General features: G+C 42.4%; 1 protein-coding gene across 2 annotated transcripts in view; it reads left to right on the top strand.

Annotated features, from left to right (window-relative positions):
- FGD1 (FYVE, RhoGEF and PH domain containing 1) overlaps nucleotides 1–14835 on the top strand; it is a 68139-nt gene that overhangs the window by 44734 nt on the left and 8570 nt on the right. Inside the window, exons 6-14 of one of the 2 annotated variants that reach the window (XM_039366013.1) lie at nucleotides 47–195; nucleotides 3255–3411; nucleotides 3987–4125; nucleotides 5065–5123; nucleotides 9858–10004; nucleotides 10130–10267; nucleotides 11762–11841; nucleotides 12178–12208; nucleotides 13608–13697. In XM_039366013.1, coding sequence (XP_039221947.1) covers nucleotides 47–195; nucleotides 3255–3411; nucleotides 3987–4125; nucleotides 5065–5123; nucleotides 9858–10004; nucleotides 10130–10267; nucleotides 11762–11841; nucleotides 12178–12208; nucleotides 13608–13697 — 990 coding nt within the window. The remainder of the gene's footprint in view (nucleotides 1–46; nucleotides 196–3254; nucleotides 3412–3986; nucleotides 4126–5064; nucleotides 5124–9857; nucleotides 10005–10129; nucleotides 10268–11761; nucleotides 11842–12177; nucleotides 12209–13607; nucleotides 13698–14835) is intronic. The other variant, XM_039366014.1, reaches the window with a different exon arrangement.

The following is a 14835-nucleotide window of genomic DNA, read 5'->3' as shown; positions in this document are numbered from 1 at the left end:
CGCCAAGAGGGAGGGCAGATTATTTTAAGTGTGCCCTGTCTCATAGGTCTTCTGTGCCCGTCTGATGGAGGAAGCACGCTGCCGAAACTCTTTCCCAGCTGATGTGGTGATGGGCATTTTTTCCAACATCTGTTCCATCTACTGTTTCCACCAGCAGTTCCTGCTCCCAGAATTAGAGAAACGGATGGAAGAATGGTGAGGATTGGGCTAGCGTGTGTGTGTGTGTGTGTGTGTGTGTGTGTGTGTGTGTATAGCAGTATTGTTCTGGTTTTCTTCATATGTCTATATTGATTTATTTTTCGTAACATGCCCTTGAGGTAAAAATTTTACCTGCTTTAAAAGAATTCCAACAGTTTGCCAAAAGAGGTATTGCATTATATTTGGGGGGGGAAAGGAGGTGTGTTTGTAACTAAAGTGTGTTTTCTTCAGTTATTTGAGTGATCTTAGATTGCTAATATGAAATATCCTGTATGATTCAATCGAGGCTTCTATATGAGGACTTCTTGGCAGCTCCACACTTCCGTGAGCTTGCCGCATCAGCTGTTTTTCAAGAACTTGGCCATTTATTTCTGGCTCAAGTGTGGTATATTTGAAGCCAATGTAAAACTTGTCTTTCTTCGAAATGAGGTACCTCTGTGGAACTTGTGAGCAGTCTTGATTTTCACAACAAACCCCCATGTTGGTATTACAAATTCGGTAGAAAAGGATAGTCTCTTGATCATTTTCAAACTACTTTTGAGTAGAAATGTGTAAATTCCTGTATAGGTAAAAAAGACCTCAGAGGTCATTTAATCCAGCTTCTTGCTCAGTGCAGCACCTGTAATATAAGATCCCTGAAATGACCATCTAGACTTAGCAGAAAAGAATTTACCATCTCCCAAGACAAGTTGTTCCAGATATTTCAGTTCCTTTATTTCATTGTGTGTAGAGTGAGGCTCTCAAGTATTCTCTTGTCTCCTGCCCCTCATCTGCCAGCACCAGCACTGCCTTGTCTTTTTCTAAGGTATTAAATTGTTGAGCTTGATGCTTCCTGACTTTGTCTTCTTTTTGAATGTTTATGCTTCACCTCCTTTGCCTTTTGTGACAATTCCTGCTTTATCTAGATAGCTCATCTTTTTCAACTTAGTATCCTCCAGCAATTTCCAAAATAACCTGCCAGTATGTAATCCATGGTCAACCGTCTTGTATCGCAGAGACATAACTTAGAACTGATCATCTCTAAATCTTCATTTTTGGTGGTTCTTAAATGTAACCTGTTGTGGATTCACAAGTTATATTTGCTGTGGAACTTTCTGCCGTCTTTCACTGTTGTTCAATTCCTTCTATTAATGTAGGCGGCTGAAATAGATACCGATAATGCCATAGGTCAGGGGTGTCAAACTCAATTTCATTGACGGCCGCATCAGCATTGCGGTTGCCCTCGGGGGGGGGAGTGGTTGTGGCCAGGGTGGGTGCGGCCTACTGAGTGGGCGTGGATGGAGTGGGTATGGCCTACTGGTGGGCTTGGCCAGCTCTGTATTGTTCGGATCAATGGTGCCTGTGGGGGCCTGGGCAAGAGTGGGACAGATCTGAGGGTCTCTGGCAGAAGGGGGTGGGACCAGGACCACTTCCAGGTGATGATGCATTTCTTCATTCCTCACAAAGATGACACCTCCCCAGCATGCACCCAGTGGGCGGGGCCGACACGGCAGGGGCTGGTTCCTCGCTGTTTCCAGACAGCCCTGTGGAGCTAAGCCTGAATGTGTTTCAGCATAGATGGCCACCACAAAATTGTACATTGGTTCCCTCCCAGCCAGCCAGGGCCAAGGCAGCGGGAGCAGTTCCCGCACTGTTTCCAGGATGGCTTTGTGGGCCACATGAAACCACTTCACGGGCCACATCCGGCCCCCGGGCCTTGTGTTTAACATGTCTACCATAGGTACTACAGCAGTGCTGCAGCAGAGGAAATAAAAGCTGTATGATAATATGCTTGTGTGGGGTTTGGAGCAGAGTCACCTGAGGCCAGAAAAGATCTGTCCCCTGATTCATATTAAATAAGAGAATAAAAGAAATAACAGAGTTGGCTATACTTGTCCAGTTCTGGGATCCTGACTTGTCACTCCTTTCAGAAAACAGGATTGTAATTTTACCCCAAAATAAAAAGTAAACCAAATCAAAACTGTTTTTTGCTCCTGAAGAAGTGAGCTGGGTACCAGATTAGGTGATATGCTAAAGAAGCCATTCCTGGTTAGCTTTGCTTCTTATTCTAAGTATAATTGAGTGGGTACAAAAAGGTGTAGTAATAATAATGCTCATTTGCAATAATCCAGGCTCTCTAGTGTACAGGTACAGTACTGCTTTATTTACCCATGTAGATGCAACCGTAACTTTTAATCCAACATTTTCCAAACATGGCATCTTAATGTTGTGTGGACTTCAACTCCCAGAACATTGTGGAATTCTGGGAGTTGAAGTCCACACATCTGAAATCTGCCATGTTTGAATAATTAAATACTTAAGTCATCTTTACCCTAATCCAGGAATTGCAGAAATTAAAAAAGATGTCTGATCCAAGTCTTCCAAATGTTTCCCTTTTTCTTAAATACTTCCCAGAGAGTCGTAGGTCTCTGTAAATCTGCAAATCTAAAGCTTAACTGAAATGTTCATTTTTTGTTTTCTTATTTTTGTGATGTGTTTACCATGGTCCCAATGTTTTGAAAGACTTCTTCCCCCAGGATATACCTGTCTCCCTTTTAGCATTTTGTAAACCTGTGAAAGCATCTTTATCTCATCATGGTTTTAGCTACAATTAATTGTGCATATTTATCTAGAGTAATGTGGTGGTTCTCTTTTTTTAAAAAAATAATTTCTTTAATTGTGGGGCAGGTCACAAATATTATAATAAAAAGAAGGCTTTCATCTTTATTTTTTTTAGATCAGAAGGCTTGAGAATTATGAATCTCCCTAATGTTAGTATTCTTGAGTTCTAATGAACAATTATTTACTGTAACTTACTTTCCAGTTAAATTTGTAGTCAAATTCTCCCTTTGATGGGAAAAGTACTGAACAAAGTCATTTGTAGAGTTCTACACAAGACACTAAACCGTGGTTTCACAAACCAGAATGATTTAATTAGTTACACTGCACAATAGGAAATCAGTGTATTTTAGCTGGTATTTTATGTGCAACAGAACCTGTGAGGGAAGAATCTCCTCTCAGCCTTGGTTCTATGTTTCTTTTCCCTTCCTATATCTCATTATTTCTGTTTTTCCCAGGGACCAACACCCACGAATTGGGGATATCCTGCAAAAGCTGGCTCCCTTTCTCAAGATGTATGGCGAGTATGTGAAGAATTTCGACCGTGCCATGGAACTGGTAAACACCTGGATGGAGCGCTCAACACAGTTCAAGGGCATTATCCATGAAATACAGGTTGGTCACCTGCGTTTTCGTTTAAACTGTTTAGACTTTGTTGCAACAATATGCCTCTCCTTCCTTCCCCCTCCCCAACCCCCTCTCCCCCAGCAAAATCTACTAGCTGAAGCAATCTAGGGAATGGACACAATCCCGTTCCCATTTTAACGTGGCACCTACTGAATATTGAAAGAATATTATATGCTGAGGAGTAACTTTGCTTGATTTATGTGCCCCTAAAGAAAAGAAGCAAAACTTGGTGGGATGAGTGGGGGATTATTTCACTACATCCATCTTCCTCCGAGTAGTATACAGCATAAATAAGGAAGGTGCATTGGGAAGTCATTGCTTAGCAATGAGGATTGGACAGAACAGTCCAGATTTCTTTTTGTGGCCCAAGATCCAGACAAACTCTGTGCCTACGGAGGATTTATTGGGAAAGGGCAAATCCTCATGGATCTCCTGGGATGTTTGACTCACTCTTGCGAATGCTGCCTTTAGTTCCCTGGGTCTCAGTTCCCTGCAAGGGCAGGCATTTTGCCCTTGGAGAACTGCCAGGCAGACAGTTCTCTTGAGACCACTCTCTGTTGCAGCGGGAAGAGCTATGTGGGAACCTGACCCTGCAGCATCACATGCTGGAACCGGTCCAGAGAATCCCTCGCTACGAGCTGCTTCTGAAGGACTATCTCCTGAAACTGCCCCAGGACTCGCCTGACTGCAAGGATGCCCAAAGTGAGTGCAGCTCTCAGGGGATAGTAAAGAGAAGGATAGGGCAGTGGGTAAGGCAGTATCTTAGTCACAGCAAGCACGGTAGGGGAAATAGAATGCGACATAAATGCATTATTGGCTCCTGGGTCATTAGGAGCTATTTCTTGCCCCCCCCATAACCATTTGGATCTCCTGGGTCAGTCAGTAACATCTGAAAGAAGTGACAGACCAAGGCAAGCCAGGTTCAGAATTCATTATACTCAAACAGTGGTCAGTTGGCTAGCCACAATGGCAGCTCTCCACTCCATTGGGACTCTGCAATGTGGTGAGCGTCAGGCTGCTTTCTGGATCCACAAAAGGTACCCCTTCTTTCTCCCCCTTCCAATTAAATTAATTCCATTTCAAGAAATCTTACGTTTACAAAGCTTATGAGAGTTGGGTTGTGTTTTTTTTAAATGCCTCCGTTGTTAAGTGAATCACTGCCGTTGATAAGTTAGTGACATGGTTGTTAAGTGAATCTGGCTTCCCCATTGACTTTGCTTGTCAGAAGGACGTGAAATGGGATCCCCTGACTTTGGGACACAGCAACCGTCGTAAATATGAACTAGATGACAAGCGTCTGTATTTTGATCACATGATCGTGGGGATGTTGCAAAGGTCGTAACTGAAATATGGTCATAAGTCGCTTTTTTCAGTGGCCTTGTAACTTTGAACGGTCACTCAATGAACTGTTGTAAGTCAAGAACTACCTGTACTAACCTAGCCATCCATCCTAGTTGTCAGCCTGCTTGAGAGGAATCTTTCAGATCCCACTATGCATGCCTTTTGCTTGAAAAATGGTTATAAACTGAGGTATACTGTAGTCTGTTTCTGCTTTAATTGGAGCTTCTCTGTGGAGTAAGGCCAATAAAGTAATGTTGATTCTCTCTTTTTTTTTTTTTTTTTACTCCTCCTCTTATATAGAATCCCTGGAACTTATTGCAACTGCTGCAGAACATTCAAATGCCGCCATCCGCAAAATGGTAAGAGTGAGCAGAATGATAGTTATCAAAGAGCACCTGCCTGGATTTTCCTTTCTTTAGAAGTAGGAGTGCATTGGGGAATGGATTCAAACTAGATCCTGAGGAGAGACTATACTTACGAATGGAGTTGACATTTCCTCAGATCTCTAGGCCCAGTTCAGGGGCAGTTTTAATTAAGTATGATGTTCATCACATCATTTCTCTTGGCCACATTGCTGCCTACTATGGAGAAGATCCTGGTGGATAGTAGGGGAAAAGCGTCAAGAAGGAGCTGGTGTTAAAGACTTCTAGCCAAGGCTATGGAGAAATGATGTTGGATATGGTGCTTGGCTAAATGAACAAAGGGTCTGATCTAACATGGAACAGTGTACTGTATTATGTTCTGTGTAATCAATTACACAGGCCTTCTGCCTCCATCTCCATCTATATACATACAGATCAACATCCATAGCAGGGACTTGTGTCTTTATCTTTTAGTACCCCAGAAAATGCTACTCTCGAATCCTCTCACTATTCTCATCCCTGCCTCTAAATAGACTCTGTTCCCAAGCCTCTTTACCTCCATACTAGTCAGTTCAATTTTTCGCATGGAAGGTTATTTCAGTAGCTTTTTAGAATCAAATTCCGTATACTGCTGGATATGGTTTGTTTTTATCAAGTCAGATGTCTTCCTGGCTCAATTTTGGCACTTATCTAAAATTTCAGCCAGATAATTTTTTCCTACATGTTCCTTTTTAAACTGGACAGGCTATAACTTAATCTGGGATAATCTGCATTCAACGCATGTTCTCTGTTTTCTCTTAGATAACAGAGTAATTATATGAGTGAGGTTGTAGTAGACATAGAAATGCCATAAACCAAGTCTCTTTCCTAAAATCTTTTGACTTCCCTTTTAGACCACTTTAAAACGGACCCTGACGTTAAACTGTACCATATTGGATTGTCCATTTGTTTTAATCGCTTTAGTCAACAGAAAAAAAAAATTGAAAAATGCAAAAAAAGAAACAAAAGCATCTTATGATGTACAATAAAAAGCTCCAGCATTAAATTTTGACAACACAGATTAATATTGATGAGTTTGTGGTGGAAAGAGCCAGTTTTAAGGATATAATCAATCCAAGGATGTAAATTTGGGGTCCAGTTCCATCATAAAAAATGCATCTTTATTGTTGTGCCCCATGTTTGGTAAATCCAGAGCTCCTCATGTCCTGATAATTTCCATATGTTTGGAATACAGTTCAAAATCACATTTTATTCTTCCCCAAACTATGTGTCCATGTTAGAGTCTGTTATAGCTTATTGCTTGAAAGTTTGCCATCTCAATTTTAAGACTAATAACACAACCAGCACTGAATATAAATATTCAGCTTGCTACCAAATATCCCTTACCTTTTGCTCCCAATGGACAGTTTTTAAATTGTAAGATCCTTCAGCACAAGAACTGCTTTTTTGCACAATCAGAATGGGTAATCTGGCCTTCAATTAGACAGGCAGAAAGTATGAAAAGTTTCTTGCATACAAGTAAAATAGAGCTTGACAGCTGCAGGCAGTGTTGAATTACAGAATTCTGGTCCCCTTGATCAAGATACTTATTATTTTTAGAAGACTCTGAGGAATGAGTTACTGGGAGTGAACCCAGGCTTCTTTAATAATAAAAAAAAATCCTTATAATCCAGACCCTGACAAACTGGTATATCAAGTAAGATGGATACTATGTCAATTATAATTAATAAAAAAAATCCTTTGAAAAGCACAAGTTGTTTTCTATGCGCTGTTTTCCATGAGTTCTTACCTATTGGGGCATGTCTTTAATTGTCGAGCTTGTCAGTTGGCAACCCAGGTTCAAGGGGATTAGCCATTTTGGATTTAATTCTCACTAACAGAGATGAAATGATAGACGGTGTTGAAGCCATAGGAACCCTGGGAGGAAGTGATCATGCAATATTAGAATTCAACATTATAGAAGCACAACCAATAGAACACAGTCAAACTAGAGTCTTGGACTTCAAGAGAGCTAATTTCAATAAACTTAGAGAGGGCTTGGGAAGGATTCCATGGATGAGAATCCTCAAGGGGAAAACAACTCAAGAAGCTTGGGAAATTTTGAAAAATGAGATAATAAAAGCACAGTCTAGCACAATACCAACAAAGAGGAAAAATAACAGCTCTCAAAAGAAACCAGCATGGCTGCATAAAGAACTCTCTGACAAATTGAAAGATAAAAAGGACAAGTATAAAAAGTGGAAAGAGGGGAACATAACTAAGTCAGAATATCAGCAAATAGCCCGAGCCTGCAAAGATGAAGTGAAGAAAGCCAAGGCTCAAAATGAACTAAGGCTTGCGACCAAAGTCAAAAATAACAAAAAAAGCTTCTTTCAACATGTAAAAAACAAGAAAAAAGTGAAGGAAATGATTGGTCCATTAGTGGGTGGAAGTGGCAAGAAGGTGACAAGCAACAGGGAGAAAGCAGAACTATTTAACTCATTTTTTGCATCTGTCTTTACACAAAGGGAAAAAACAGACCAACCTATCAAAAATAGTGCCATAAAAAACAAAACAGAAACACAAGTTAAGATAGGCAAGAAAATCGTTAGGGAGCACCTGTCCAGCCTAGATGAGTTCAAATCGCCAGGACCAGATGGATTACACCCCAGAGTTCTCAAGGAACTGGCAGATGTGATATCGGAGCCACTGAACTATATTTTTCAAAGATCCTGGAACACAGGGGAACTACCAGAGGACTGGAAAAGAGCTGATGTAGTTCCCATCCTCAAAAAAGGAAAAAAAATGGATCCAGGAAATTACAGACCTATCAGCCTGACCTCAATACCTGGGAAGATCCTGGAAAAGATAATCAAACAACGAATCAACGAACACCTAGAGGCAAACAAAGTCATTACTAAAAGCCAACATGGGTTTGTCAAAAATAGATCATGCCAGACAAATCTTATTGCATTCTTTGACCAAGTGACAAAATTAGTGGATCAGAGGAATGCTGTGGACATAATTTACTTGGACTTCAGTAAGGCATTTGATAAAGTAGATCACAACCTACTACTTGACAAGATAGAAAAATGTGGGGTAGACAGAACCACCACCAGATGGATCCGTAGCTGGCTGACCGGCCGTACTCAGCGAGTGGTCCTCAATGGAACTGCATCTATATGGAGGGAAGTGTGTAGTGGGGTGCCCCAGAGCTCTGTTCTGGGCCCAGTACTCTTCAACATCTTCATCAATGATTTGGATGAAGGGATAGATGGGGAAGTCATCAAATTTGCAGACGACACCAAGCTGGCAGGAATAGCCAACACTCCAGAAGACAGGCTTCAGATACAGAAGGATCTGGACAGACTTGAACACTGGGCACTAACTAACAAAATGAAATTCAATGGTGAAAAAAGCAAGGTTCTACATTTAGGCAAGAAAAACCAAATGCACAAGTACAGCATAGGTGGCACCATGCTCAATAGTAGTAACTGTGAGAGGGACCTCGGAGTCCTAGTAGACAATCCTTAAATATGAGCCAGCAGTGTGCTGCAGCTGCCAAAAAGGCCAACACAGTGCTAGGCTGCATTAACAGAGGGATAGAATCAAGATCACGTGAAGTATTAATACCACTCTTCAATGCCTTGGTAAGGCCACACTTGGAATACTGCATCCAGTTTTGGTCACCACGATGTAAAAAAGATGTTGAGACTCTAGAAAGAGTACAGAGAAGAGCAACAAAGATGATTAGGGGACTGGAGGCTAAAACATATAAGGAACGGTTGCTAGAATTGGGTATGTCTAGTTTAACGAAGAGAAGGACAAGGGGGGACATGATAGCAGTATTCCAATATCTCAGGGGCTGCCATAAAGAAGAGGGAATTAAGCTATTTTCCAAAGCACCTGAAGGCAGGACAAGAAGCAACGGGTGGAAACTAATCAAGGAGAGAAGCAACCTAGAACTAAGGAGAAACTTCCTGACAGTGAGAACAATTAATCAGTGGAACAGCTTGCCTCCAGAAGCAGTAAATGCTCCAACACTGGAAGTTTTTAAGAAGAGACTGGACAGCCATTTGTCCGAAATGGTGTAGGGTTTCCTGCCCGAGCAGGGGGTTGGACTAGATGACCTCCAAGGTCTCTTCCAACTTTACTACTATTATTATTATTAAGAGCTGAGCACCGTGCCAATGGAGTGAACTGCCCACCTAGCAGTTTGAAAGCATGCTAATCCAAGTAGATTAAGAGGTGCCACTTTGGTGGGAAAGTAACAGCATTTGGTGCGCCTTTGGCATATAGCCATGCTGGCCACATGACTACAGAAATTGTCTTTGGACAATGCTATTTCCTCGGCCAAGAAACGGAGATGAGCACCACACTAGATTCAGACACAACCAACGTGGAAACCTTTACCTCAGCCTATTACTTCCAGATTACCATTCATCTCAATGGCCAAGTTCTGTTTTGGATTTGGATTTCCTACCCAAGTTGCATAATGTGTCACAGGTGGGGAACCAGTTGGTCCTCCAGATGATCCAGAATTATAACTCTTAGTGGACCATGCCTGATCATTACGGACGTGAGGCTGGAAGGGAATTGTAGTTCAACAATACCTGGAAGGTTTCCCAAATTGTCCTTCATACTGTATTATTTCTTTCAACACAATAGAGTTATATGTAGCAACTTCAGAGACATATATGTAGCAACTTCAGAGACATGTTTTACTATACCTGGCTATACCTTTTCTTCTAGGAAAGAATGCACTCATTGTTGAAAGTGTATGAGCTGCTTGGAGGTGAGGAAGACATAGTCAATCCCACCAACGAACTCATCAAGGAAGGGCACATCCTGAAGCTTTCTGCTAAGAATGGTACCACCCAAGACCGCTACCTGATCTTGGTGAGAGGCAGTGTGGGACTCTCCACCCACAACTGTTAGTTTGGCTTAGGTGTTTAACTATCAATCTTGGAGAGTCAGGAAAGATCTCTGCTTCTTATTGCTATTTCTTTTCTTTTTTCGTCCAGTTCAACGACCGATTGCTTTACTGTGTGCCAAAACTGCGTCTCATAGGCCAGAAATTTGGAGTCCGTGCTCGCATAGATGTGGAAGGAATGGAGGTAAAGAAAGAAGAAGCAGTGGGAGAACTAGATAAATATTCACAAGTAAACCGTTTGACTCACCTTCACCTTTTGGAGTATGAATGGGGAAATATTAATTAGCACATGCAGTACAAAGGGAGGCAGAGGAGTGGATTCACTACTCCTTTTTAGTTCTACTAGGTCAGTGATGTCGAATCTTTTAGAGACCGAGTGCCCAAAAAACTGGCTCCGCCCCTGCTCCACCCCCCTGCCCCGCCCCGCCTGCCCACAGGACCACTCACCGCCTCCAGGGCCTGCCGCAGATCGCCCAGGCAGCCCAGCAGTGCTATAGCGGCCACATCCTCTGCCCGCGCGCGCCCTGCAGCATCAACTGCATGATAGGGTGTGAGGGCAGAGTCTTGTCTACACTGCCTGGCTGCCATGTCCTTGGCTGCGCTGATCGGTGTGGGCCACGCTCAAGGGCGACTCTCCTTCAGGGGGGCTGCTGGAGAGGAGGGGGCCACAGGGGGAGGCAAGGCTGGGGCAACGGCACATGTGCCCACAGAGAGGGCTCCGAGTGCCGCCTCTGGCACCCGTGCCATAGGTTCGCCACCACTGTACTAGGTTCTTGAATGGAAAAGAAATTCAGCCTCTTAAAAAATAATGGCCGAATGATTAGATAGCAGTAAAACACAACATAAAATAAAATGGGACAGAGTAACTTGGCTACATGTTTATTTTATTTTCTGATTCAAATAATGAGATTGTATTCTAAATTAGTATTTGAAGAAAATCTGAATGGTTTTCAGAACATTGTGGTTTAGTCAGCGCAGCCAGTGGTTGAAGTGCTGGACTGAACTTGAACCTCATGGAGGGCCCCATGGAGAACCTTGTCAGTCTCTATCTTTCAATTTAAGCTTTCTCACAAAGTTGCTTTTGTGAGACTAAAGGCAACTTATGTGCATTGCTCCAGGTTCCTTAGAGCAGTGGTTCTCAACCTTTTTAATGCCGCGACCCCCAACCGGTCGTAAGTTGAGGACTACTCAACCGGTCGTAAGTCAAGGACTACTCAACTGGTGCAGCATCGTTTGCAGAATGGACTTTTGGCGGGCTCAGCAGGGCAGAGACAGCCTGGACAATTCCTATTGGCTTTTGAAAGCCAATAAAATTAGACTCTATTCAAGAGAGTCTATTCTATTGGCTTTCAAAAGCCAATAGAATAAAAGGGAGTAGCACAGCTAAGAAAAAGGGGGAAAAAATGGCGGACTGCGCTGTTTGGCGACCCCCGTGAAATGGTCGTTCAACCCCAAATGGGGTCCCGACCCACAGGTTGAGAACCACTGCCTTAGAGGAAAGATGGGATAGAATGGCAAATAAATGAGAGATAAATATTTTAAGTAAATGAACTGATTGTGATTGTGGGAGCCAGTTTTTCAAAGCATGGCCACAAAGATGTAAAAGTTAGCTATCATGCGTTCAGATATGCATTTGGGAATGGTAGTTGCCTGTGGCAAGGCAGTTGAGGAAAGGTCAAGTTGCCTATGTGAACCAGCCTTGTGCCTTTTCTCTTCTATGCAGTTAAAAGAGACCAGCAGCCTCAATGTGCCTCGGACCTTCCTTGTATCAGGGAAGCAGCGATCCTTAGAGCTTCAGGCCAGGTACAGGTGGAAAACTTAAGTCTCTCCTATTTTCTTTTCTCAAAGTAAATGAATTGCCTTCTATTGAGCAACTCATCTTTGTGACTCAGTGATTCTCCTTTTCTGCTTCTTTTCCTTTGAATCCCATCAGTAGGAATTCCATAATTCTCACATCTTAGTTCTTCTTGCTCTTCCTTCATCATCACATCCCAAATCAGACTAATTGGTCAATCTTCCCACCAACAGAATACAACATGCATACATATATATCCCGTTACTGTATTCTTTTTTTTTTATTACTGCATGTTATTACTGCAGCTAAAATGCCTTGGGAAAACAATGATCTTTCTCTTTTAGGACTGAAGAAGAGAAAAGAGACTGGATCCAGGTAATTCAGTATTGCTGCTCAAGCTATATATATTGCTGTATTTGTTGTTACTTATTAAACAAATTTATATAGCTACCCAATTTATACATAGTGATTTATTTGTATGAACCAGTAAGAAAACAAAGGAAGAGTTCAGATACTGTTACAACTGTATCACCTCTCACAAAGTTCAAATCCATGTCTTTTTTTAAAAAATATATTTTATTAGATTTTATATGGGTAGGAAAAAGGTGGGGTCGGGGCGGGTACAGGGAAATCGGGATAAAGGGGACAGGGTGTGGATAGCTACAGTAAATACGTGATTCAGCGAACAAGCTGTCGTCCGGGTCTTCATATTGAGTATTATTGTTTATATAATACTAGACATTTATAAGAATAAATCGGTATAGTTACAACTGACTTTTGGTAAAACAGTAATATTCCTTTAAATAATTAACATAGTTGATAGCATAGCAACTATTTCCAATCATCAAGCTTAATACTTAATATAATAAAGCTCTAAAATCTCTTCTTATTCTAACGTGTTTCAACCCACTGTCTTTTAAACTTAGAAGAAGGGGAAGGAGATTTCTCTTAATTAGCAGATGATTGGGAAACATTCTAGATCAGTGGTTCTCAACCTGTGGGTCGGGACCCCATTTGGGGTCGAATGACCATTTCACGGGGGTCGCCAAACAAGGCTGTCCGCCATTTTTCCCCCCTTTTCTTTGGCCATGCCCCTAGCACCCAGTGATGTATAACTGGTTGGGGGTCACCACAACATGGGGAACTGTATTATGGGGTCACGGCATTAGAAAGGTTGAGAACCACTGTTCTAGATACACGTTTCTCCATTTCAACAATTTTAATGTATGTGAACTTCAATTTCCAGAATTTCCTAGCCAGCAGGTATGAAAGTCCACATACCTTAAAGTTGCAGAGGTTGAAAAACACTGTCTAGATTATTTTAGAGTGGATGAGTTTCTTAGGTCCAGCAGATATTGGGAGGGACATTTGATCAAAACGGGGGGTGGGATAATCCTGTCCCAAATTATTTTTTTGAAGATCTGTGGTGGCCCTGTGCAGACTACTTTCAAGCAATGCAGATTCAGAGCATTGGGCATGTATCCACAAAGATCATGTGCATTATCATGCACCTTAGTATGTGACAGACCTTGCATCTGCACCCATGTCTGTTCCCTTTCTTACAACAACAAGAAGAAGCCAGAATTAGAGACAAATGAGATATTGTTGCTTGCCTCATAAACCATGATATGCCAGACTCTGTGTACCTAGGAACTCATTAAACGTGGTTTTATCCTTGCTTCACTGAAAAGGGCTGGGCTTGTTTCTTTTCCCAGATCTGCTCTTTCCTTCCTCCTTCCATTTTGTAATCAAAGATATATCATTAAATCTATAGGCAATACAGGCTACAATTCAGAAACACGAACAGACGCTGGAAATGTTCAAGCAGCTTGCCAGTGAAGATGAAACGCCGCCTAATTCACCAGTGAGTCACAGTTGTATGTGTGTCAGGGAGAGCTAGAGTGAAAGAGAGAATGAGTATGCACCCAGATTTCTGGTAAAACAAGCAAAAATTTACTGATGCAGTGTGTCAGTGTATATGCCAAAGTGTCTCAGTGTCTTGTAAGAATGGCTGTAGCCAGTATGCAAATTAATTAAAAGGCAAAAAACTGCAACAATTCATTAGAATTATGTGAAAAGAAAAATGGCATTGTGCAATCTGGGTACCTTTCTGCTGATCAGCAAGACTTCTCTTAATTTTGCAAAACTAGTTTATTTATTTACAAATATTTATATGCCGCCCAATCCCAAAGGACTCAGGACGGCGTACAAAATTCTGTCTTTTCTTGGTTATTCCTCTGGGAGGAATAACCAAGAAAAAAGTGATAAAGTACAGGTAGTTCTTGACTTACAACAGTTTGCTTAGTGACTGTTTGAAGTTACAATGGCACTGAAAAAAGTACCCTGCAAGGCACCTGCCTACCCACCCAGCCACGCTCTTCCTCCTGCCGAGGTTTTCATTGTTGTGAGCATTTCTGTTGAGGACTGGCAGCAGGGGTGGGGTGGGGGGTGTTTGGTTTTTATTCCCCCCATCTGCTGGGTGTTTGCAGCAGGTTTTGTTCACTTCACATGACCCTGGGACACTGTGACCATCATAAATATGAATCAGTTGCCAAGCATCTGAATGTAAATCACAAGACCCTGGAGATGCTGCAACATTCCAGCTGATTGGCCCTTCTTCTGGGCTCAGCAGAAGCGCCAGGATCAGTGCTGTTTTCCAGCTGATTGGTGCTTCTTCAGGGCTCAGCAGAAGCACCAGGATCAGCGCCGAGATCCACTTGGAGCCTGGTGCTGATCCTGGCGCTTCCATGGAACACTGACAGCCCCGAAGAAGTGCTGATCAGCTGGAAAACGGCACTGATCCTGGCGCTTCCGCTGAGCCCTGACAGCCCTGCAGCTCCAGCCATCTCTTGCTCAGGCTTGTGCGGTGCTGCCACCAGTTCAGCTCATTCCCCTCCCCCGCTACCACTTTTCTAGGATGGTCGCGTACCACCTGCCAGGTGCCAATATACCACAGGTGGTACCTGTACCACTGGTTGAAAAGTCCTGCTCTAGAGCACGGG

This window comes from Crotalus tigris, unplaced genomic scaffold, assembly GCF_016545835.1.
Source record: "Crotalus tigris isolate CLP2741 ecotype Arizona unplaced genomic scaffold, ASM1654583v1 scf7180000020218.1340706, whole genome shotgun sequence".
NCBI lineage: Eukaryota > Metazoa > Chordata > Lepidosauria > Squamata > Viperidae > Crotalus > Crotalus tigris.
This window is presented reverse-complemented; position numbering and strand designations above follow the sequence as displayed.